The sequence below is a fragment of the Excalfactoria chinensis genome, chromosome Z (genome assembly GCF_039878825.1).
Source record: "Excalfactoria chinensis isolate bCotChi1 chromosome Z, bCotChi1.hap2, whole genome shotgun sequence".
Taxonomy (NCBI): domain Eukaryota; kingdom Metazoa; phylum Chordata; class Aves; order Galliformes; family Phasianidae; genus Excalfactoria; species Excalfactoria chinensis.
In genome coordinates this window covers 30,380,138-30,406,296 of record NC_092857.1, presented here as the reverse complement: position 1 = coordinate 30,406,296, position 26,159 = coordinate 30,380,138, and the positions used below count along the sequence as shown (strand labels likewise).

General features: G+C 37.9%; 1 protein-coding gene across 4 annotated transcripts in view; it reads left to right on the top strand.

Moving 5' to 3' along the window:
• The first annotated feature begins 1,582 nt into the window (after window positions 1-1,582).
• Window positions 1,583-26,159, top strand: part of NFIB (nuclear factor I B) — a 159,870-nt gene continuing 135,293 nt past the window's right edge. For 3 of the 4 annotated variants that reach the window (XM_072359587.1, XM_072359586.1, XM_072359585.1), the window contains exons 1-2: window positions 1,592-1,720; window positions 2,124-2,655. In XM_072359587.1, coding sequence (XP_072215688.1) covers window positions 1,718-1,720; window positions 2,124-2,655 — 535 coding nt within the window. In that variant the 5' untranslated portion in view covers window positions 1,592-1,717. Of the gene's footprint in view, window positions 1,721-2,123; window positions 2,656-26,159 lie in introns of all 4 variants that reach the window. The other variant, XM_072359588.1, reaches the window with a different exon arrangement.

The window sequence follows — 26,159 nt, the reverse complement described above, 5'->3', positions numbered from 1 at the left end:
TGTGGTTACTCAGAGCAGTATTGCCTTCCCACACAAAGAACAGATTGTGGTTTAACTCTTTCCACGGCCTAGTTTTATGTGCCAGCATAGTATCAGAATTGTTCAGATCTCCGCTGGAAACTGCTAGCCGGTTTAATTATTGCCTTTGTGGCTCTTTATCAAGCATGGTACTGTAGTGCAGTCATTTATGCCTCCAACTATCTCCCAATATTGCATCTCAGCTTTATTTTTTTTTCTGCTTTTCTTTCTTTCTTACTTTCTTTCTTTTCTTTCCCTTCCTCTGTGAAGGTAATGTGGGCATAGGTAAACTGCTTGCAACTTTTGTGCTGTTTTTGGTTTGCTGTGGGGGCAGAGAGGGGAGAGAGGTAAGCAGCTCTGGTAGGTTTTTATACCATTCAGGGAATTTTGAACTTTGTGTGTGAAATTTGAAGATTTAAATGCTGAATTCTTGGCCTGGAGCTCCCACAATGGCAGTCTGAACTCTGTATAATTGAGACCATTAGTTATACTTTCATCATTTTTACCTAATGGAGTTAATCAGCCTTCTGATTAAGCATAATTCATTCCTCGTCTAGCAATGTAGCTAAAATATTAGTTAGTTAATTGTATTCTTGAATATAATTGTATAAGAAAAGATTCGTGTTTAGTTTGATTGCACCGTGCCACTCAGTGTGATGAACGATCTGCGCGGTATTTAAAACTAAATATGCCTGCACGCAGAAAGGGAGATATCTCCCCTAAGGTCTCCCTTGCAAACCAGAATGCAGCAGTGTTTGATAAGTAGATTGCTCTGTTTCGAATGTCGAGTTTGTTCACAGAAGAGCCATTAGTTTTTGGGAAAGGCCTATTTAGATATGAACATGGATGTGTAGGACGGTTCTTTAAGCAGACAAAACGAGTTAATTTAATTGCTATAGGATGTGCTTGTAGATGACAACAAAGCATTACCTCCTTAACGCAATACATATTGCTGTGAGGCAGAAGATAAGAACTTTCAGGTGAAGCCAGATGACAGGAAGGGATATTTCGGAACTGTAAATAAATTGCATGGATTTCACAAAAGCAGCATTTGACCAGCGGTGCACTCATAATGTCACTCTGCCACAGCATGCAGAAACACAAAGAATGCAAAGTTTGTGCCAAGTTGCCATTTTTCATTGTACACCTCAGATTGATTTTTAAGGGGTTTAGAATAATTGCCACACTCATGTGATCGGTTAACAAATTAACTGACTCTGTGGGGCTTCAAAACCCATAGTGAAGCTGCCAGGAGAAAATTAATGTAATTTTTGTTCTCGACTTCATAAACTTTTATTTTGCAGAGTTTGGGGGTGGTGGGAGGGAAGCCCGAAGAGTTGAAAGTACAGAAGCTTCTGTGCAGGGTTTGTGTACAACATGCTGTGCCTTTTCCCCACTTTCCCTTACTGTATACTGGTTTCTCTAGTTACCACCACTGGAATGGTGCCGTTTCAGTGCTGGAATGTTGGACGTTTGATAAGAAAATGGATCAAGTTTAATGGCGCATGCTCTTTGTGCCACCAGCAGGCTCTTGCTGAGAGCATGCTCCAAAAGCGGGAACTGTGTGGCATTACACTGAGCATGTATATGCTTTGTGTTCCTGTGCCACAGAGAAGAGAAATGAACTGTAGCATTCACTTCAGTGTTCTGAACGTTTCTGCTCAGATTTTTTAGAACCGTGTAGTGTCCTCTTTGTGCAATGGTACTTTTCTTGATGCCAGTCATTCGCTCAGATATTTAAATGTTCGGAACAAAACATCTTGATAGCATCTCTTTTCAGTGATGTAGTCTTTTACAGTGATGTAGGATGAAGTGAGGGGAGGCATACAGAATAAAACCTTCAGATGCTTCTCTCAGAGAGTGAAATATGAGGAAAATGTGGTTTTCCATGTAATTTTGTCTGTTGTCTGACAGTGACGGTAATCACATCAAAGGTGTTACACAGAAATTTGTGTAAATTTTTAAGTAAATATTGAATGTTTATTCTCTTTGTCTTGGATTTCGCTTTAAGATTTTCAGAAATCTTTCTTGATGCTGCTTTGATTATGACAGCTTACTGACTTTTCTTCTTCTCTCCTTTCTTTTCCCTCAACTTCCCTCTGCAGGATGAATTTCACCCGTTCATTGAGGCACTTCTTCCGCATGTCCGTGCAATTGCCTACACTTGGTTCAACCTCCAGGCTCGAAAACGCAAGTACTTCAAAAAACATGAGAAACGAATGTCGAAGGATGAGGAAAGAGCAGTTAAGGATGAGCTACTAAGCGAAAAGCCCGAAATTAAACAGAAATGGGCATCCAGGCTCCTCGCCAAGCTGCGCAAAGATATTCGCCAAGAGTTCCGGGAGGATTTTGTGCTCACGGTGACTGGGAAGAAGCACCCGTGCTGCGTATTGTCCAATCCTGACCAGAAGGGTAAGATTAGGAGGATCGACTGCCTGAGGCAGGCTGACAAAGTCTGGCGTCTGGATCTAGTCATGGTGATCCTGTTCAAAGGCATCCCCTTGGAAAGTACGGATGGAGAGCGGCTCATGAAATCCCCACATTGCACAAATCCAGCACTTTGCGTCCAGCCACACCACATAACAGTATCAGTCAAGGAGCTTGATTTGTTTTTGGCATACTACGTGCAGGAGCAAGGTAAGAAGCAGATTGTCGTGTTTCTATGTTAGTATGTCAAACTGATTCTGAGCAGCCCTGTTTCCCCTATGGGCTGTCTTCCAGTGAAACATTATTCTGTGGTCTCTATACATAACGTGGGTACATATCCATATGTAAATCAGCATGTATACGTATATACACACAGACACACTCACTCCTACAGACCTGTACAAATTATGCATACGTTTAGCATATGTTTCTTGCTCTCTTTCAAGAGAGAGCAAGATGTCTCAAGGTGGTTCTTCAATTCCTCCATTTCTTTTTTTCTGTTCAAAATTTGACTCTCTCTCTGTATATAAATATATATATATTTTCCCAGTTATGACTTCAGGAAATGTTATTCTTATTTTTAAAGTATTTTTTCTTTTCTTCTCTGTAGTACCCTCAGTACAGATGCAGGTATGTGCAATTGCACAATCGTGATAAATAGTACAAATACTTACTCTTGTTTTTTCAGTTTCAAATAACCAAGAATTCATCCTTAAATAGATAAAGTTATTGAAACTTTGAGAGCAACCGTAGATGTTCTCATCATTACAAAATAAAACATGAAAAATTTTTAGCCCAGAAATACTGGTTAGCAAATACTAAATAGGCACAATTACAGCATACATATTTAATGTTTTATTCATATTTGACATTGCTAGCTCATGTTTCCTATCTGAGTTTTGAAACAAAGATTCAGGTTGTAATAGTAAAAGAGAAATTTCCCCTACAATTTTATTTCGGTAATTACACTATTATACTTAATTTTATATGGAAGATTGAAGGAAAAGCTTATTTAACTGTTACTTATGAATTTATGTAATTTATGAAATTAAAGTAAAATCTATTATTCTTTTTATCATATATGAAGGAGAAACTTGCTGGTCACATTACTTATTCAGATAAAAAATATTTGTGTGCAGGTCCTGAATTGAAAATGGCAGTAAGTTCATAAAGGATTTTCTCTGATACTAAGTCTTCTGAAAAGCACTTTCTCTTTGCGGGATAATTTTGGTTCTTTTTGGTCATTGTGTCATCCTCTAGCCACCCTTGTATTTCTGAGTGATAAGTAGCAATAATGCATTTGTTTCTTAGCCGCAGACCTAAACCAGGGAAAGTTTGACCAGCTGCAGATGGCGGGCCATTTTGTGGCTTGGCCTGGTTGTAGGCAGAAATGGCTCGCAGAAGGGCAGATGGCAGTCTGTTATCCGATGCCCCATACGCAACTGCGGATCTAACTGAAAAAGAAACTGAATAGATTTTGTTAGTAACAAAGGAGTAGAATTGCGTGTCTTCATTGAGCAGGTACTTGTGGTTTGAAAGAGTAGATACAGTATGACCTTTTTGTTTTCGACAAATTCTTCTCTCAGAAGTTTAGTCACCCAAATATTGCCCCGTGTTCACATAAATGTATAAATAGTTATTATTATTATTTTAATTATTTGTCATGGAAATGTGTTTCTTTTCTTTTCTTGCTGTTCGTATTTTATATATTTTTTTTCTCCACAGCAGCCAACAATTTACTAAAATATTTTGAAATGACTTGAAGCAGCAGCACGGTCTGCTAAATGTGAACCTATTCTGTAAAGGCACTAAACAGCTTAGTTACAAAATCTTTTTATCTTCATACTTCTTTTTTGAAGAAAAATTTGAACGATACTTTGAATGAATACATCACAAGACATAACTTACTGATTAATTCTAATGGATTTACCTGCCTGTAAATGTTGAAAGTACAAAGGGAGAAAAATAGCTTAAGTAGCTCTTGAACCAATGGGGCTGGGGGTCATGGTACTCTTACACTCTTGGTTTTAAGTTGTTGGAAGCCGTAACTTGAAATGGGAGAAAGAGTTGTAGAGCACAGCTGATTTTATTGATTTGAACAAACTGAGAATATTAGTTTATTCAAAATATTTGCCTAATCAAAAATGAGTAAGAAAGTGTGCTGTAATATTGTAACTTCGAAGGTTACAAGAAGCCACTCTGGAATATACTAGAAGATGAAACTGGCTAATTTCTTTGTATCAAGCTACCCTTAGCAGGCGCCTTTGTTTATTGCAAACTGCATGTATTTTGTATCTCTCGTGCTGCTTTACAGTTAAACTTCTGCTAACATCTGTTTGCTCTCTTTTTGAAGAAGTCGTATTAAGTTATCTTTGTATATTTTTTCCCCGTTTTGCCACACTTTGAATCTCTGTCCTCAGTGAATGCAGGTTAATTGGGCACTTTGTGGTGTACTTGATTAAGAGCATCAGACTTGAAAAAGATAAGCATGAAGTAAACCGAAATGCTGCATTTTACACAGGCTTTTTTGCTCTGTATATCTCTTTTAGAATACTAAAATCCACCTAATGGTATCATATAAAAAATAAGCAGAGAAATCGAAACAAATGACTGAACGAAATATGAAGAAGGAATTAGCACACAAAATGAAGAAAGGAGCCAAATAGTGTGTTTTTTGTTTCTTTATAAAAGAAGATTAGAGGAAAAAGGAGGAGGAAGGATAGTTCGAGTGCCAGTGATGGTTGCCAGTGGCACCAGGATTGGCATCAGACCTTCTTTGTTTAGCCTAGGATGCCTGTGATTTGTTGGTTGGCATCCGCATTGCAGTGCAGAGTAATGTTACAATATATTGACAATTTCCAGATCTAGAAGTGTCAGTAGTCCTTTCAGTTCTTAATAAAAAGAGCTTCTACTTCCATCTCTGCCTTGAAGGAAGAAATAAGGACTAACCTATCAAGTTTTGTCATTGACCAACTTTATATGGTTCTCCTTTTTGCTCACCTCTGTCAGAATTCAGCATCTTTTTTCCCCCTATTCTCTTTCTATGACCCTCTTGTGCTTTAGGATCTTTAAAAAATAAAAATAAAAAAAAAGAGGCTTGATATAGGTTACAAAGCTGCTCCTTTGACTGAAATGGAGGAAGAAAATGGGAAAAACACAGTAATCAGTATTTAGCATCAAAATAATTTTTAATCATAATACATTTATACAGGGCTCTGCTTCTGTATCAGGTCCATATCTACCCTCTGCTTCCCTCCCCCCCCCTCCCCCCCCCCCCCCCCCGGAAGTTTTTAAAAAGCCTAAACCTTGAAAATGTAATGGATATTGTTTTTACTGATTAAAATTATTATTATTATTATTATTGTTAATTTTTGTTACTTTTTCTTTTCTTTCACGCTTTCATTCTTTCTATCTGGCATCACAGAGTGCCTATCATTTGGTATGAAACGTGTCTGAGTCCGTAAAATCATTTGATGATATTTGACTCAATCAGTGCAGCGCTTATGCTGTGTTCCCGTTGCTACAAGAACCGCCATTTTGTTTGTCAAGTGCCAGGAGAGGAGAAAAAAAAGAAAAAGAAAAAAAAAAAAAAAGGCAGACAATGTGCTTGATGCCAATAATGGTTGCCAGTGGCACCGAGGTTGGCATCGGACCCTCTTTGTCTAGTTGCTGAATGCCTTTGATTCGTTGGTTGGCATCCGCATTGCAGTGGGCACATTGGAAAGTTTTTGACAATCAGTGAATGAAAGCTGCAGTACTTGTTTGCTGCAACAGAACCCAGATAATATAAATCCCTTCTTCTGAGAGATGTTTTGCTTAGACTTACAATGGCTGATAAAAAAATAAAAAAATAAAAATAATAATAAAAAAAAATTAAAAAAGCTTGCGCTGCTCTTTTTAAAAAAATATAAAATATCTACAGCAATGGATCTCATCTGCAGAATTCCTGATCCTCGTGTTGTCTCTGCTGTTTTTCTTCCTGGCAGCATAAATAAACTGCAGAGCATTTTAGCAGATAGTGAGTGAAGCATAATAGGCATGAGAAATACTTTGGGAGTATAAAGGACTCAAGCAATGGTAAATGTAGATGTTAAACATTTTAAAGTGTTTTAATGCATGCACCCTTCGGAGTATATCTCTCAGAACAGTCATGTTGCTGTTTACACTCTCCTTTGTCCATGTGCAAGACTGATATAATTGGGGGAGCCTGCATCCCCAGCTGTTAATAAAATCTGAAGTTGAGGGGAGGATCTTTTAAACTATCCAAGAATGAGAGCAGAAAATAGATGCAGATGTCCTACGTCTGGTACTGCTCAGGCACTCCTGATTTAAGTTCTTTACACATCAAGATGTTGTTGCCGTTCCAGCTGCAGGATTTCTGCTACCAGCAATTTGGTGAAAAGACTAAATCATTTCTGCTGGAAGTTTCCTAGATAGCGTTAATATTGCTTTCCGGTTAACTGCTATTATCTCATTAATTAATAAGAAGGATTAGCAAGCCCTTCCCAAAGGGCTGCGCAGAAGGAAACCTGGCCTACGTGAGCCCCAGGATCACCAGGCTGTGTCCTACCTCTCCAGGGGTCGCAGGAGAAAGGAAAGGGAGAGAGAAGCGTTAAGAGGGGGAGAAGGAGGGAGGACCAGTTCCCTGCAGGTCTGCAGGGGGGAGCTTTGCCTTGAGGACTCATCTGCCCAGCACCTGGGGAGACCCAAGGAGCAGGCTGGCAGGCCGCAGAGGAGACGGCTGCCGCAGGCTGCCTGGGGCCCATCCGGAGCGCAGGCGTTCCTGTGCCGCACCTGTGTGCATCCGGAGCTGTTTCCAGCCCAGCCAAGCACTGAGGAGTCAGCGATCCCTTGCTGAGTTGGGATGCTGACTTTTCTCTTTGGCAGCACTAATAGTGGGGATGTGTTGTCTTGTTTTGGGCAGCACGTCCTCTTTTCAGAAGGGACTCTTTCTAGCTCTGTGTGAAGGGCAACGTCTCCGAACTGCAGGAGTGGGCCAGCGACCTCCCAGCAGGTCAGTGGCGTGGTCCCGTTATCAGGTCTCTTGCTTTTTGTGACTTCCTTTTCATGGGAAGCTTATTTTTTTTTCAATAGGTCTGTGCAGTCATTCCCATATTATGCTTCCAGCTTACCTTTCGTAAACACATGAAATTGAGAATGTAGCAATATAGTAACAATAGTTTTTCTATTTTAAAATGGCAGTTTTTGTTGTTGTCGTCTGTTTGCCTTGAGCATGAGAAATTCCACTTGAAATCACACCCTGAACTTTGTTTAAGCAATATCCTCTTTGTATAATGTGTGTAACGTTCGTATGTCCAAATGCTGCAACACCCTGAAAGAATTTGGACGCGGGTTTGTGTTTCTTGTGTGCACTGATGCTTCCACAAGCAATTAATAAAAAGAAAAAAATGGGCCTAGAATAATCAATCAATGGGCTTTGAATAATCAATCAACCCACTGAATTGTTGATTGTTCCTACATCCTTTAATTATTTGCCTCCTTCTTATTATGTTATATGGGAAGAAATGGTTGAACATTTTACCTGTTTTGCAGAAGGATATGTCAGAGCACAGAGCGACTCGCTGGAGTTTACACAGCAAATTGTTAATTCCATTGAGAACAACAGGAAATAGAGATTATTACTGCCTTTACCCTATAGGTGTCTAAATGCTCTTGCAGCCTATTACTTAGACGGAAATGGCATGCTTATCCCAAGCATTAAATCTCAATTTTGAACCAGCGCAGAAGTAGAGGTAGGAGTTTGCATTTTATTTGCTCTCATGTAAGAGGAGCTTGTTGCAGTTTGGGAATCTAATAGGAAATAATAAACATTTTAAAAACATTTGATTACCTCGAGCAATTACAGTTTATTCAGGCATGCAAAAAATGTAATTTTAGAATACTCCTCATGTCAACTGAAAAGGAAACCCTAGTGGTTTATTTTCCAGTTTTCTGATGTGAAATGTGGGATAACTACTTTGTTGACTATCTCAAAAGTGCTGAAAACTACAGACAAGGAAGACATTTGTCATTAAAAAATGGAAGTTAATTTCTTGTATATGTGGGCAAAATAATGTTTTTCAATTGATGATTGTTGATATTTTGTGCATGAAGTCATGGGAAATTAAAACACTTGAAAAAGTCACCTACCATTCACACAGTAAAACTGAAGAATCTCAAATGTCTATTTTTCTCTTTTCAAATTTAAGTTTTTAAAGTAATACGTCAGATTCATGAGAAAGAAAAGGGAATTTTTAATACTGAAGTCAGAAATAATATATATGTGCTTTAGGAAGGAGCCTTTTGTTTCTTCCTTGTTAGTTTTTTTCCTGCTTGGTACACCAGGGAGGTCATTTTCACAGGGTTAAATGACATTAATTGTGTTGAAGACAAAGGAAGCTTACGGTTAAATAAATTTTGTGCAACTAGTTGAAAATTTAGAAGTCAGCATTAATTTATGAATCACATTTAGATCAACAGCAAGAAGCTATAAAGTAAAGAAAAGAATAGAAATGAAAACAGCAAATTCTTGCTTCACGGTAGTTTCAGACAGAAGAACAATACTGGGAACAAATAAAATACTTCTAAACTATAAAAAAGGTCACTAATTTGTGAAGGAAATACTTCACTTAACATCAGAGATCTACACTTTAATTTTCCTAATTTTCATGCAGATTGAATTTGTTGTAACTGTGAAAACTTTTATAAAATAATTAAGTAGTGGTACCACTTCATGTTGGATCCTGAAGTTTATTGCACCAGTCTTCTGTCAAGCCATCATTCTTTTCCAGCTTTCCTGTCTTCCTGGCTTTTCCTTCTCTCCCTTTTCCCTGCTTTTAGTAAGGGAGCTATGTAGAAAGGTGGAGGACTGGTGGCTGGCCGAAGTTTTGGTCTTTGGAGCTGCGCACTTCAGTGCCAAGTAGAATAATCCAGTAACTTTCCTAAGGAGTTATATTCCAGTCCCAACAGGATGGTGGATGCTGCTTTGCTGCAATCACTTGAATGGGATTATCTCAGGATCAAGTTAAAGGGCTAACTTAACTGAACAGAGTCATTACTTCCATTCTGGGATGGAAAAAAAACCCCTTGTCTGGAGACATGTTTCAGATGCTAAGTGAATGTGAAGAGGAAGATACCATTCCTTCTTGAGAGGCTACGTGGTTTTCCTCTGTTTTTCTATATATGTATATTTTTAATTTAGTTTTTTACTTTTTATGTTTTTTATCACTAGAATTTTCTAGAAGCAGCTGATAAAAACCCAGCTCAGGGCAATGGGTTGGATTAAAAGCAGTTTGAAAGGCTCAGAAGCTAGTAAAGGGAAAGTATCATAGATTATTAGCTTTGCCCAAGAGAAAAGAGAGTTGATTTGGGTGTATATATTGTACTGAGTATTGGGAACATTTCTCTTGCACAGCTGTTATTCTTTTTTTTTTTTATATATATATATATATATTTTTATTTATTTATTTTTTAATTCACCACATTTCAATTTATAAAAAGATTAGTTTCCTGCTCTCTTCTCCACCCTTCTTTCCTTTTTATGTCTTTCTTTCTTTCTTTCTTTCTTTCTTTCTTTCTTTCTTTCTTTCTTTCTTTCTTTCTTTCTTTCTTTCTTTCTTTCTTTCTTTCTTTCTTTCTTTCTTTCTTTCTTTCTTTCTTTCTTTCTTTCTTTCTTTCTTTCTTTCTTTTCTTTTCTTTTCTTTTCTTTTCTTTTCTTTTCTTTTCTTTTCTTTTCTTTTCTTTTCTTTTCTTTTCTTTTCTTTTCTTTTCTTTTCTTTTCTTTTTTTCTCACCCAAATATGTTTCTTTAGCCATTTCTTCAGTGCCTCATTATCGGCATGTGACTTTTGTTCTAGCTTTTTTCACAGTCAGTGGGAGATAGGCACTTCAGACATGGCTTTTGTGGGGGATTCTGTCTATGAAAGGGGTGGAAGTCTAGAGTATGTTTATCAAAAATAGCATTTTGGACCATTTTAGCCAGCCTGATTATTGCAGCTTTTGCCTGCATGCCCCAAGACTCTTATGTCACATTTTCTTTTTCCTTGTACTCCATCTCATATAAAAAAAGTGACTTAAAATTGTGTGGATGTTGGGGTCATTTTAATGTTGTGTCTCCTCCTTACTACTTATCATATTTGGGATCTTTAAAAATGTTTATTTCTTAAACCTTAAGAAATAGAATTTAAATAAACAGAAATAACTGTGATACAGTACTGGGCAAAGAATAGTGCGAAAGCAACCATCAAGCATTTCCCCTAGAGAAACCTTAGGTGTTTTAACTACAGACCAAGGGGAAATTTACATTTTCCAGTGCCCTTCAGCATTACGAAAGAGCCTTCATTAAAGGCATCTCTGTGGCTTGAAGAGGACTTCTAATTATTTCCTCCCTGAAAAATATGTACTGAAATGAAACAAAGTGGTTCCCCTTTTCTCCTCTGGAGACTGAACAGCAAAGTCAGCTAGTGAACAACTCGTAAACTCTGTTGGAGAAACTCAATGTGTCTATTGAGAAATTAAAAAAAAAAATATTAAAAAAAAGAATATTTGTCTTATATTGGTCAACACAAATAATGTGTATAGTAAATATATTCCATGTTATTTGAAGATATTGGGCAATTGAGAATTTTACGTATTTAGTTTTTGAAAATACTATTTAAATATCTTCCTTCCCAATCTTCAAGTTACATTACACTGAAATGCTATGCAGATTTTCGTAAAGGATACATTTAAAGAAATGAAAGTTAATTATGACAGGTATATGTTAAATCTAGCATTGCAGTTTACTTTTTAGTCAGCCACGCTGCCATATTCAGAAAACATTTCCCAATAAGATGACACAGAATCCACACATCTTTCTTTAAAATGGAAACAAAGGGCTGTGTAGATATTAGAATCCAGTACTTATAGACTCAACATCTTTAAAAATAATAAAAAAAACATACTTACTGTATTTTGTTTGTGAATACATTGGCGTAAGATGCCATAATATTTTCAGCCTTTTTAATGAAATGAGTAATAAAGAAATGCTGAATTTTCTCAGACAGTTTTTTTTGGAGGGTCTTATATCTTGCAGTTAGCAAGTGTATTTACCATAGCATCACTTCTCCACTGCGTGATTTCCACTGTGGAAATTGCTGCCAGATATATTGAAAGGATATCTATAATCCATTGTCCCTGATTTAAAAGTGTGAGAACACCTCCTAGTCAAGACAACTTTTGTTTTCTTTTTCTGACATCTGCAGCTTCTGGATGGATTACCTTAAATTTGTTATGCTGTGTTAAAAGATGTGTTTTATGAGGCCAGTCTCAGCTCCTGGCCTAGTGTCAGGGACCCTGCTATGTTATGTAACACGACTTGTTAGGTTTAATTGACCAAAGCTGATTTGTTAAAACAATTCATTTGTGCTGTAACTCATGCCCAGGCCAAGTTGCTACCTGAATCTCTTGACCTTGACTTGTCTGGGTCATGAAATGGCTGTGAACTGCTTGACCTCCCCATTGTTTGGTAGCGTCACTGCTTCCTCTGATCCTCTGTGATAATCGTTGACAAGAAGGCCTCAGCCCCCACTTTCCACCCCAGTGGGTTTCTCGGCATCCCTCCGGAGCTGCTGTGTCTTCTGTTGGAAGTGGCCAGGCTCTCAGCATCACCATCTCTTTTCTATTGACAGTGATAGGGACAAAGTGGCTGCCCTCCTCTATGAAAGAGGTGTAGGGAGGATTTCTACAGGCTGGAGGGAAAACTTTTCCTCCTTTGGGCTGTGGTGCCTTTCTTTTCTTTGAGGGGACCCAGGTTTTCTACATTTCTCTACATAATTCTTTGTGGGCTCTGTTTCATTTTGGGCATCGTTACGTGGGTTTTATGGGAAAGAAGGATTCCTTTGGAAAGTATTTTACAATCAAAATATAATGCATATGCACACTACTTCAGTTTTTACAAAGTAAAGAAGGAGATATAAATTCTTTCTTGAAGTGTAGGTACACTACCTAAGAAGCTATATGATTTCTTTGGTACCAGAACCACCTTCTATTCTAAAAGGCTAGTACTTAATAAAATCAGTACTATATCCAACAGTGACTGTGGTCTCTGAAGAAAAGTACAGTACTTCATACAAGATGTTTGATGTAGTGTCTAAAGTTGTTAAAGTGAAAAGGAACAATTTTGTCTTTTTTTTTTTTTTTTTTTTGGTGAAACTCTTTGTTTCTACTTAAACTTGACTCTTGGTGAAAGGGGAATTCATTTGCCCTGCATCCTGACAGGCTGCCTACAGTGAATGTCCCGGATTCTTGTGCCAGCTCCTTGATTTGAGCTTTGTGCTCTCTGTAATTACCTACAATTTGACTGTTAGGACAGTTTAGTTTTTTGAGATGGGTATTACATCTAATCATCTTCTGCATGCATTGTGCTGCAGTTTTAGGAAGAAGTGCCTTTTGAAATAAGGGACGGGATCTGTTTGAAAAACCGATGGCATGATACAGGCTCTCTGATTTAGGAAATCTCATACGCCAGCATGGTACCATTACAGAGCAGAGGTAAATTTGTACGAAATGATCAGATAATTGGTATGTTCTTAATTTAAGGGCTTAGCCTGAAAACTCTTTTCATATGAATAGACTTAGTGGATAAAATTTTCTTTGTTTAAAACATACTTTATTCTCTGAACTATACTCTGAACTGTCAGCATATGATTGGGTGAATTTCTGCAGTCCAAGTGATTTTTCCATAAACTCATTCCTTTTTTCTTTTCTATTTTTTTTTAAAATTTTTTTATTTTTGGAGGTGAGAGGAACTTTAACAACAGGAATGACAACAAAACGCACCAGATAACATCTGTGCAGACGGTGTTCCCATACAGTACCGAATGACTAAACCTTTTCTTTCAGAGTAAAACTTCAGCTCTGGTCTGTTTTTTGACTGTTGCTACATAGTTCCTCTGAAGGAGGATGGGGGGACTGCTAATGTAGGGAATCTAAATAGCGTCCCTGTAATGATGATGTGAAGATCTTGCTGAGATGTAAGGACATCCTTAGTAAGCTGTAAGATGTAAGATCCATGCCTTAGTCTACAGTCCTGTGTGACTGCAGGCAGACTTCCTTGAGCCACAACAGAGAGCACCACTTGCTGTACTGCTGCCTCAGGAGCTGGATATTGCAAACAACCTAGATGTGTGGTGGCTGAAAAGTCATAACCCTTTCTGCACTTCGAAGCAAGCAAAATCTGCCTGCTGGTGCCCAGCCCCCAAGTGGGCTCTAAATGGTAAAGAAACATCTTGCCCTGTTCTCTCATGCCCGGACGGAAGAAACTTGCCCAAGCAGGGAGGGCCAGCACAAAGCATTCCTCCACTGCAAGCCCTGCGGTGGTACTGTGCCTTGCGAGAGGGTGGCAGAGGAAAACCACCCAGCATGATCATTTGCTGCAGGAGACCAGGTCTGTGCTGGGAGCACCCCTTGGAATCACCAGTGTTTTAGTCTCTAGGAGGCTTGGGCACGAGTGGTCCTTGAGACAAGGGCCACAGTTTTGGTGTTCTCTGAGGTTTGGTGCCCTGTGACAGTGGAAGGAAAATGTGCTTTAGATAGAAAGGAGAAAGAAACAGTAATTGGGGCAGTTAGATATGTGTTATTCTAGCTGGTCAAGGAAATAGGATGAATTTACAGTGTTTATAGGAGTGGCCTTTGAGCTCAGTCTTGCTCCTCACACCATCACCTCTCCAGTACCCAATGTTTTCAGCCTAGTGGGTGAGTAACTCAGACCAGAGCACACTGACATGGGAGAAGGGTGAATGGGTGAAGAGTCTGGTCTGAAGTGTGGGATGAAAGTCAAGCTAGTGTAACAACAGACTGCTTGTTTCTGAAATATGCTGATAATTCTGTCACAGTTTACTGGTGCTGTGGGCAGGTCTGGTTTGAAAGGCAACCCATTGCTTGGATTTATTTAATGGTGTTATACTGCTTTGTGTTTATTCCAGTCTTGTCTTGAAAGGCCAACTTGTGCCTGAAGCCCCAATTGGTTGTACTAGAACTTTTCAAAAATACTTGATTGGTAATTTATCTTTTTTGGACTCAGCATGCCATCTACTTTTCCTTCTTAAGTCATTGTTTTCCTCATTCCTTGCCTTTTGGCAGGTAACAAGCTAGTAGTAAAATCAACTCTCACGAAGCTACTGTGCTGTTCTCTATATCTGAAAGTGGGAAGTGACATTTATTTGTAAAAGTGAAAAGAAGTCCATCCATAAATTTTTTCCAGGTGATTGACTCTCTCAGTGCATTTTGGAGTTAAGAGAGGGTTAACATCAAGTTATTCTATTGTTTATCTTTCAGTTAAAGAATAACTAGCCTGTACAGAATAAAGAATTGGAAAATTGATAGGGCTGTCTAGATTCAGACACATAATTTAAAGTAAACTATATCAACTTTTGGTTTTACCATATGTGCATTCATAGTCGCCAGTTCAGTCAACTATAAACGCTATGTTGCAGGAGTCATGGACTTCTTTGATTTTATTAAACTTCTTTTTTTTTTTTTTTTTTTTTTTTTTTTTTTTTTTTTAACTTTGTGTAATTACTTTAACTGTGTAATTATTTCAGGATTTTTTTTTTTATTTTTTTATTCTTTTTTTCCCCTTGTTAAGGAAACACATCATATTGTTACACAGAGCATAAAAATTGCTTGTGCAGTCTGACTATAGCAAGAAGTACTGGTTAATTTTAAAACACAGTGCCTAATCTTGCACTGTCATACTCAGATATGGTGTGTTTATATAGTCTTCCCTGGCCTCTTGCATATTCTTTTCACTATACTGTTGAATATAACTTGAATATTCTGGGACAAGAATTATAGTTGTCATGTAATCATTTCTGTCTATTTTGAGCCTCCAAATAAAGGAAAAGCTGCTTATAATAAAATGAGGATCACTGGTCTTTCAGTAATTAAATAGACTTGTTATACTGCATTAATCCTTTTTTGAACATTTGGAATGACTTCTTAGCACTCACAAACACAGCATTAGGGCCAGCAATTAATCTGTTGTTTGTCCTCCAACACTGGTATGATGTGGAGCACATGTGTTGAAAGCCGTATTTTAAATTTAGGACCAGGGTCATTAGAGTCAAATAATGATATTGATCATTCAGAACTGTGGTCCAAGACATAAATCTGGATTGCAATAATTGTTTCAAGGACTTACACACCACTATTTGCATCCTACCATGGCATAATCAAGTTCAGTGGTGTCCACATTTGGGTGGTGCATATCAAAAATAACGTGTGAAGTAGAGGTTTTTAGATTTCAGATTTGCCTTCTTTGTAGGTAGGTGAAGAAGTAAAGGCTTAACATTTAATCAGGAAAGACTGTGTTTGGGAAAAAAGACACCAAATTCCTTAACTCTTTAATAACGATGGTATTAAAGATTGGCACAGGAGAGTGAGACTGTGTTATTCTTATCATGAACAGGTTTAGGAAGCATCTGCCAAAATGAGATACTTAAATACGATCAAGTTGTCCAGCAGAGAGGCAGTGCAATTGCCCTATTAATGTCTTCAGAGTCCTGTTACGCTAATGTAGTATTCAAATTTCCTCTTTTCTAAAGTTCATAAATAATGAACAAATAAAATCACCCAAACTTTCTCTCAGGATTTCACAGTTTTGTAGTTGATTTCATGGACACAGCCTGCTTGGTTTCCTTTCATCGGAACATACAAATTCTCTTGATGCTGTGCTAGAGTCCTGCGATGCTCTTCTGTGCTGTTTATCAGTAATTAACTTGAAGCATAGAGCAGAGTACTAGCTTCTGAGCCTATGTTAAATGACCAGAAGAGCCTTATGTTTCTGTACTATATAGTCTTGGAATACACTATCCTATTGCGGCAAGGTAAAAGTGTTTTTAAAAATAGTCCAACCAGTTTGACACTGTCAGAATTCAAGACACATCAGTGGTAACTTGGTCTTGCTGAAGCATTTTACTGTAGGGCAAACATTAACACAAAAATTGCTATTCTATCTAGCGAGGAATGTACAGAGTGAGCTATATGTAGACTTTTTGTTAAATTCCATATGAAGATACGAGTTATTATGTCTTCCAAATGCTCATGACATTCCTCTTGACTTTGATAGGCACTCAATTGCTCAGGCCACCAGACACAGCTAGGAAGAAACATTCCAGTCACCCAGCTGGAAAGAATATTGACAGGAAAGCACCTGGGGGTACTGTGTCTAGTTTGGGGGCCCCCAGTACAAGAGAGACATGGACATAATGGAGAAAGTGCAACAGAGGGCCACAAGAATGATTAAGGGACTGAAGCATCTCTCCTTAAGAGGAAAGGTTAAGAGAGCTGGGACTGCAGCCTGGAGAAGAGATGGCTCAAGGGGATATTAACAATATAGACAAATACCTGATGGGGTAATGCAGAGAGGATGGAGGCAGGATTTTTCAGAATGAGAGTCAGTGGGCATATGTCCAGGCACAGGAGTTTCCCCCTGAACATTAAGAAATAACTTTTAGCTGTCAGAATCACTGGACAGTGGCTCAGGTGTTTGTGAAGTCTCTCTCCTTGGAGGGAGGCAAAAGTCATCTGGACACAGCTCTGTGTAGCCTGCCCTAGGTGGTCCTAGTGACCTCCAGCGGTCCTTTACAACCTCATCCCATCTGTGAAGTTCACCTTCATGAATATAGATATTCACCACAATGATACATAAAGACATCACGGCCAAGTTTCAGCAGGCCTACTTTGCTCCTGAAAGCAGCCTCAATATGCTCTTCATGTACTGTCGATTCCTCAAAGGGTGACATGGACCTGTGCGGGAAAAATATACCACAGCAAGCTCATGTGAACTTTTCTCATCTGTTTTATTTTCTAATAATAATAACATATGCATGCAAGCTTGACTATGTTTGTTGACTTAGCGTTTCATAAGTAGTTTCAAGTTTGAGTGAAAGGTGTTTGGCAAGCTTCTTAGTTGCTAAGTATGTTATTGACAGGGATGCCTTAGCTGAGTTCTCAAGGTTGGTGCTGGTTTCTGTATCACTGGTATTACACAAAAGTGCCAGCGTATCTTTTGCAGCCTGTGTGGCACTCACCTGAGTTTCAGAGTAACTGTGGACATCACAGGAGAAAAGTAGAAGTGCCAGATATTTTCCAGGCAGCTACAACTATTTAGGTTTTATGGGGATCTATCACTGTGTCATTGCTTGGTGGCCAAGGCTACCATGTGGGTACATCCTTGTCAGTGGGAACTAGAGCAGTTCATCAGCTACTGCCAGAAACTTGGGGGAGATGTAAGGCCAGGACAAGGTGAGGGAATATAGCACTTCTGGGATTAGGGAGAAGAAATAGACAGGAGGTGAAGCAAAGTGTGGCCAAGTGTGGGTGTTAGGAAGTATGGAGGAGAATGAGCTCCCTGTTCCAGGGGTGTGATGAGTAGGCAACAGCCTGCTTTAGGGCATTTGGGCAGTGAGAAACAAAAGCAGGTCTCCTCCTGTGCACCCATACAACTCAGCACTGACATGTGCTGCTACTGCCTTGTCTTTGGGGAAGTCTGCGGTTGGTATGTGTGGCTACTGGTGCTTGCTGTAGCTGTGTCTGCCGTCTCAATTGCCAGTGACACTGAAGGAAACCAATTGTGGAATCCCTGTGCTATATGTAATTCTGCTGACTTCTGAGCAACAGCTTTTCTTTTTCAGTCTCTGTGGCAACCCAAATGTACTGTATACTAAATGTTTACAGCTCCAGTTTTGATGTTGGGAAATGAAAATATGCATATCCAGCCTTGTTGGAGGGAGAGAAATATTTCTTTTTTTTCTTTTTCTTTTTTTCTCTCTCCAGTTTTCTAAATTAAGTAGACATTCTTCTTGTATTTTGTACATTCGTATGGATCAGATCTTTGAACATCATTTGATGCAGGAGGGCTTACTTCACTGCAGTATAGGGAACTAACATAGAATTCTTGTTGCAAAGAATGTGTGTAGTTTCATATTACTTCTGTAAAAAGATGTTTGGCCTGTTCGGGAGCTATTCTGGTGTACTGGGTTCCCAGGCAACAAAACTAGAACACGTATGACTGAAGTACTGCAGACTCTCTAGACTGTAGACCTAATCCTGCAAATCCCTATTTACATAAATCCCACTGATTTCAAAGGGTCTGCACATGAGAAAGCAGGTTTTACAGGATCAGGCCATTCTTTCTAGAGACCAACATCTGTTGCACCAACTGTGATAATCTCAGGACTGTTAAAGAAAACTCTGAGGAAACATTTTATGTGGCCTAAAAGAAAACAGCAAAAAGTAACACAGTTTTCTGTTGCTATAAACTGGATTATTAGCAGAAGCAACTACCTGCATATTCTCTGTCTCTCCTCTGTTTTCCTTCTGCATACTTTGATTTATGTGAGAGAAAAATGCTTTATGCAGCTGTGTGCTGTCATGGCTGTTCTTCACCTGTCTTGTAAAGTGAGAAATATCTAAAAGCTGAAAAAGGCCTCTGGCTTACATGCTAGTGACTGACAATGCTTTGTTTTTGGAGCTTTGGGAAACAGAGAAAGCAATGTCTTTCATAAAATTTTGAGATATTTTGGATCTTGCACCTTTAAACCTGTGCTAAGGTTCAGCTCTATCCGAATTAAGTAATACATGCAAGTATTTGCTCAGTGTTCACTTTGGAATTGTGAATGGTCTACTGGTAAAATTTCAAGCAGATGCCCAAACAAAAGCAGTTAGTTAATGGTCATGTTGGGATGAGTAGAGGCCACTTCCTTCGCTTTCGCTAGGAAGAGAACATCTCTGCAGTTTTGGTAGCATTTGTGGAAGTAGAGTTGAATATCTTTTGTGACCTCTTCTTGGAGATCTGGTGTGGACATTAAGGTACTAACTTATCTAGGTTGATTCTGGTTCCTGTCAGCCTTGTTTTATTACACATAAGAGTAGGTGGAAGCACGGTGCTGGGCTCATTTGACATGAAGTCTGGGGATGTCACATGTATGTTTGCTACCTGCTTTGGGCCATACAGCTAAAGGTAGAGAGGAGATGCTATTCACTGTGCCTTTTAACACAGATGTTACAATAAAACACCTGTAGAAAATCTAAGACAAGGAGTTGGCAGGTGAGTTGAACCAAGACTGAAATCCAAAAGCAACTTGAGTCTACCTCAGTGACGCAGCACATACACAGCAGGTCTGCACTATCGCCCATGCTTTTGGATTCACTGCATTTAAAATTTACAGTCAAGTCTACACACAACAAGGAGAGTGGTCTAAAAATTCTATAAGCTGTAAAATGGTCAATGAGATATTGCTACTCATGTCAACAGAACAGCGAGAGAAAGGGGCAAAATGTCCAACATTAAAGTCCTACCTCACTGTCAGAATCTGCAGCTGGTGGAAAGAGGTATGCTATTCCCTAAACCATAATATGTTCTTTAAACTTTTTGTGGAAGTTTTGAATATTTCAAATGATCACAGTCCCTGAAACCAGTCAAATAATGTTCAAAGCCAGATAGACAAGGCTTTGTGGTTCTGCATGTTGACTGAAATGCAAGAGCTAGAACATAAATGGGGTGTTTGTGCAGCTCACTATTCAGGGATGATGCTTTTATTCACAGCCAGTAACTTTACACTATCTTTTCTTCTCAGTGTTTTCTCTGCTTATTACAAGCCAAGTTTCTTTAAATGCACAGGATTTATAATTAAGCAGATTTCTCCTTTGGGGGACAAATACTTTTCAATAGATTTCTGCTCTAAGCCACTCTTATATTTATGTTATATTTATTCCATCTCCTCTTTCTCCATTAAAGGTCCACATTTTGCCTGATGTTTTAAAGTGTGAGATCATTTTGTATTATATCCTTAATGATTTTTAATATAGTCTCAGGTGTTCCACTTTGCTCAGAACTAATTGCGTTTCTGAAGTGGAAAATCCTTTTTAGTGTTAGAGATGTAATATTGAGATCTACAGAAGCTGGGACCTATGCTAAATGACTGACTTAAGTGAACTGAACAAAAATAGCTTAACAACCAAAGCAAAACTGAGAAGATTAAGTAACTAGAATTGACAGATGTAAAGATCCAGAGAATAGGTCTCTGAGATGAAGGCCAAAAAAAACCACCCAATACCAAAATAAAAAAAACAAACCCCAAAACCACACGCTAATTTTCATAAGTATTAATACCAAAGTTTTGGAAAAAAAGGAGATACAAAACCTCAGTAAATGGTGTTTTGTTTGTTTGTTTTTGTTTTGCTGTCAGAATGCAAATGTCCAGTTCTGCAAAGCTTTTGATGTTGCATTACCTTCCAGTTAACAGTGAGTTCCAGGTATCCAACTTTCTGTGCTTCTCAATTTTTTAATCAGAGAAATAATTTAAAGAATTACAATATGTTTCTGATCAATTTATCACAAAACACTGTGCTTACTTTGTGATAGCTACAGCTTGTTCGTAAGAAGGTAGGGAGTAGAGTGGAACTCCACTTGGCAGTGAATTGAGTTCTGTTCAGGCTGTACAATGTAGGGAAATTCTGGAAAAATATCTTTTTTCTTTATCTCTGTTGATATTTTTCACTGTGGTAGAGTTATGAGATACAACTGTGGTTGAAGACCTCATGACCTCAGGTTTTGTGCCTAGGCTAGAAAGCATGTGATCTAAAATTAGCGAAAGGAACAAAAAATAATGACACTAATTTTCTTTGTGGTGATGCTGTCATCTTCACTTAATGTAACTAAATAATTTGGTCAGCAGATTTTTATTTTTTTTTTTTTAATTCTTTTATTTTTTAGAAGTACACATGGAGCAAGTGTTCTTAAAATAGCAAGTGTATAAAGGCAGTCTATTCCAAATTAATTGCACACACTATTTCAATCCTTTTCTACTCCCTGACCCTTAAGGAATACTGTCAGTGCTTTAGAATCCAAATTTATCTTTTGTTTATGCTAGGCTACATCCAAATACTGTGACAAACATTTCTACTCCTTCTAGATTTTAATGGATGCTGCTGTTTTTCTCTTTTACTGTTGGGACCAAAATCTGAATTCAGAGGAGAAAAACCATTCTGATGCTTGGCCTTTTAAAACTTACTTGTCTAAATACCTATCAAAGTATGGAAAGTAGGTAAGGGTTTGTTTTTAAGAACAGATTTACGTGAATCATAGTGAACACTCAGGCTTCTTAATCATGATAGTTGGTTGCCAAAGCTTATTACTTCAGCCTAAATGGCAGGAGACTTTGTAGATAAGACAGTCATGATTTCAAGTCTATTATGAGAGGAAATGAAATAGTTTTGATTACATTTTACTAGAGGTGAGAAAAGAAGAATGTACATATGTGGATTGTGCTGGAATGCCTGGTACTCTTGAGAGGTCAACAGATAGTGCTTGTTCTCATAATGCTGCCATTGTTACTGATGCAAACAGGATAATCTGTAAAGTGCTCTGATCCTCACAAATTCTAGGACCCCAGCACATGTTGCTGTGAATTCTCATGAATTCTCATACATTGTGTTTTATTAGAAAATTCACAGACTTTTAAAAATGAGAATATCTGTTTCTGCATTTTTGAATTAAAAAGTTCTTGAGACAGCTGCAAATTTTTGCTTTTGCCTGTCAAAGAGTGTAACTACATACACTTCAGAAACAAAAATATCTAAAAGCATCTTTCAATCTGTAGTGTATAGATTACCATTTAAGCAATTTTCTGTAGGCTCATATAATCATACTAAACACTGTCTTTAACAGACTTTTAAATCCAATATCTAATGATGAAAGTAGGTGGTGGAATATAAGAAATGGTGAAAATTAGTAGTTAGTTGATAAAAAATGTTTGGGTAGAGTGAGCAGGTTTTTTTGCAAGCAGTTAACCTCTAATTAGAAGCATAAAAAATTGCACAATTAAAGATTATATTTCTGTTGGAACACAAGAGACAGAATCCAAATAAGTATAACACTTCCATAGTTTTAATCCAGGTCAAGGTGAAAATGTCTTACAGATACCATGAACAGAAGACATATTATTTTTTTACACAGAGTAAAAATTTGAACAGGCATGATAGGTACCACTGTCTTGACCATTTGTTGAGAAATGTGAGGCATCTAAGCAAGTCCAGATTTTTATGAAGCTATGTTTTGCCTCTGTATGCATTAGTTCACGTAAATGAAATGAACTTCTGGCCTTCTGCAACTTAGTGTAATCTATAAGTGACCCTGATGTCCTTTTTGGCATGATCTTTATAATTGCTGTGGTTGTCTTTCCATTTGGTGTTTCATACTTTTTTGTCTCCTTTACCTATATTGTCAAAGCACAATTACTGGTTATGTTTGGGCTCACCCATGGCAGCTTATCTCTGTGTAGTTTACAGAGAGAATTAAAAGCCAAAAGTATGATTACATCCATGTTTTTAGTTTAGAAGAAGACTAGGAAAATGAAGTATGCCATTGATGCAGTACATCCAATATGAGTTACAGTGTAAAATCACTGCTATACATTCCTTTGGTTTTATAATAATTGTTACTTAAATTTGGTTTTGGGGGTTTTACCACTGTACGTTGTGTTTATATGACTGCATAAAGAGCACTTATGTTCTGTTTTGTGACTTTTTAATTGTTTTATTTATTTACCACTGCTTCCTCAGCAAAATGGTAAATTGCAGATAATAACTCTCTAAAGCAACTGGCATTTATGCTACATAGAACCGATGTAGATGGTGCAGCCATGTAAGCAGAGTTATGTCAAGTACATCACTGTTCAGCTCTGAATTGGCATAACTGTCATAGCCACTGTTCTCTATCTGGTTTACTTACTAATGTTTTTTAAACATATTTAAACCAGGCAGCTGCCTCTAAGGTTAAAATGAGTATAATTAAGACTAACATAAAAATGGTTTTCTTTAACAATTGAAGTCTTAACACTCAGGGAATTAATTCTATTGCACAGATGCGTTTACAGGTATAATTATTTTTTGTTATTTGACAGTTAAATTTAAATGCTTTTTGAGTATGTAGAATACAGTTCCATTTGTTGTGGTTCATGCTTCTTTTCTTTGCCATAATCATGAGATTATTCAAATATTATTTTCTTACTGAGACAAACTTTAATCCAACACCTGAAATATTTACAACATGTGAAAGGATGAAAATCTTTTTGTTACAAGAGAAGTTTAACCAAACGCAGGGGAATTATGCAGGCATACAAAGAAAGTTCTTGCTCTAAAGCTACTGTGGCCTAAGTCTATATGGCAGACAGCAAAAGATCAGTAAAAATACAGTCTTTCTTCATTGAAGAGATTAAGCAGGTTCCTTTAGGTCACACCAAACACAATGGAAAAGCTGAAACTCCCAGATCCAGTGTCCATTTAAGTATTTCTAGCGTCCATTTCAATGGGCCATGTTACTGTGTTCCCAGCTACTGAAAGTTAGGGCTGGTATTTACCAGTGCACTTCCTGTTAGCTCTGTAAGCCTCTACCAAATGCCCTTTTGCATTAAGCTTGTGTGGTACTACAATCTTGCTCTCATCCAACTGCAGAGGGTACATGAGAAGCGCATTTTAAAGCATGCTCCTGAGTGCTGATTCAGAGTGTACTGTCACTGGGTATTTTTGTTCCACAGTCCCAAAGTTCTTGCATGAAGCAGGCTCAGTTTACCTTCCAGGGAGGTGCTTGGTGCTAATAAGGATTTGACAGTGGTTATCTTAAGAAAACCTGAAGCAATATTAGGATATATTTATACAATGTTTTGAAAGGAGACACAAGCAAACTTCTTTAGTCTCCGAGCCAGCCAAGCACATTGTAGCAACTACAAAGCACTCCCTTCTGGCCAGCTGGCTCCTGGCAGTCATCTTGCATATGGCTGCCTACAAAATACCACATAAGTATACTCATCATTTTAACATGTGAACAGAGGAACAGTCAGCACTGACCTCTCAACTAGCTTCTTTCCAAGTCAAGTGATAGGGATGGGACAGGCTATGTGTTAGGGGTGGGTAATGGTTCTGCTCTTCAGACGCAGCCTGTGCTTTGGAGCAGGATCCCTTTGAAGCACCCAGCTGCCACTTAGCAATGTAGCCCACCCTGGTAATGTAACTTAGCTCAGTGGTGGCTCCGGTTTATTATCTTCACTCTTCATGAGACCTGGCTGCTGTCTGCAAGGAGAGGCAGGCTTTATTTTCCACAGTTCTTTCTTGTAGTGGTTTCTCATTTAATTCAGTTCGTGGTCCCCCTCATTTTATTGGGATTTTACTTACAGAAAATGTAAGTTACCATTATTTTCAAAGCAAAATACTATACTTTTATTGTATTACGGATAGCTTTGATTTAAAAATTCTTAGTTTCTACTGGCAATGACTGCAGGGTATTGTTCCTTCTCTGCAGTCCTTAAATACTTTTCGAGATATGGAAAAGAATCTAACAGGATTTAATCTGCAGTTTCCTTCTGTTGTTACCTTTGTACTTTCCAAATACTCATCTTTCATTTAATGGAAAAAATGTTTCAAAAATACTCATTGTCAAAATAAAGTAAGAGAAATTATCTAAGATTGTTGAATTCCCCAGGAAGTGACAATGATTTTTCTCAATTAATATTTGTCATGGAATTTAATGTGGTCATTCTTTTTGGGGGGACTGAAAGGAGAGGCTCAGATTTAACATGTGTACCTTGTTAGCAATGTTTTGACAAATAGTAGCAGCTGTATAAACTAATCTTTCTATAGCTTTCACACATGGGACTCAATTAACAATGAGCCACTGTCAGTATCTAATCCTTTCTAACTTTTTTTTTTTTTTTTTTTTTTTTTTTTTTTTTTAAAGTTTCCTGGTTTCTGTACATTTTTCCATGTGTAACTCAACTATTATTCTTACTATAAACTGTGGAAAGTGACAGATTGTAAATGGATTGAGCTTGCAGGATATTTTATACGTGATTTATAGAAGATGATGGCACTTTTGTTTATATTGCTGGTAAGTTCAGATTGAAGTGAAGATTAAAGTCTGTTATTTGCAGAATGTTGTAATGATTGCAGAATCTAGAAGAAAGCTTTCTTTGAAATTCCTGTGCTTCAAGCTCTGCGGTGCAGAGAATCAAGGAGTATTGCCCTAGGTATGTCATTCAAGCTTGTGGTAGTAAGAGGGAGAGAGAGCTCTGTGGGTGTTTGTTATGGTAAGCCCATGAATTAACTGTATGTGTCATACAAAAGTCTGTACTTACATATGTCACAGTCCAGTTGCAAGATTCTGACATTCCAAGTAACTTTGCCTTCAATTAATTTTCAAGTAGAAATTGAAGTGGGTCCCTAACAATCCAGGATATTCTGTGTTAGAGACTTCTACAGTGGGACTATTGGGATTATTCAAGTGTCAGAATAATAACAATTACAAATGCAATCTCTGTTTTAAATGTACTTGCTACTGGAACATTCTATTTGAAGTTCCTGAACTAGAATTATCTAAAGAGGGCATTCTGAAATTACAGGGGCTTCTTGTCTTTGGCAAATTAAAATGAAGATGACAGAGGGAAATGAAGATAGAGCCCAAAGAAAAAGTCATTATTTTTTACTTCCATGGAGTAAAACTTAAGAAAAGCTTAAATTACTAAATTGAGGGTAGACTATTGTCACTACTTGCCAAATAGTACATGCTCGTGCATCTGTCTAATTCATATATGAAAGCCACAAACAGAAGCACATAATTTGGCACAGCACCAGAAGCATGCCTCGGCACACTTCTGGAGATTCTTCCAAATGACTTACTGA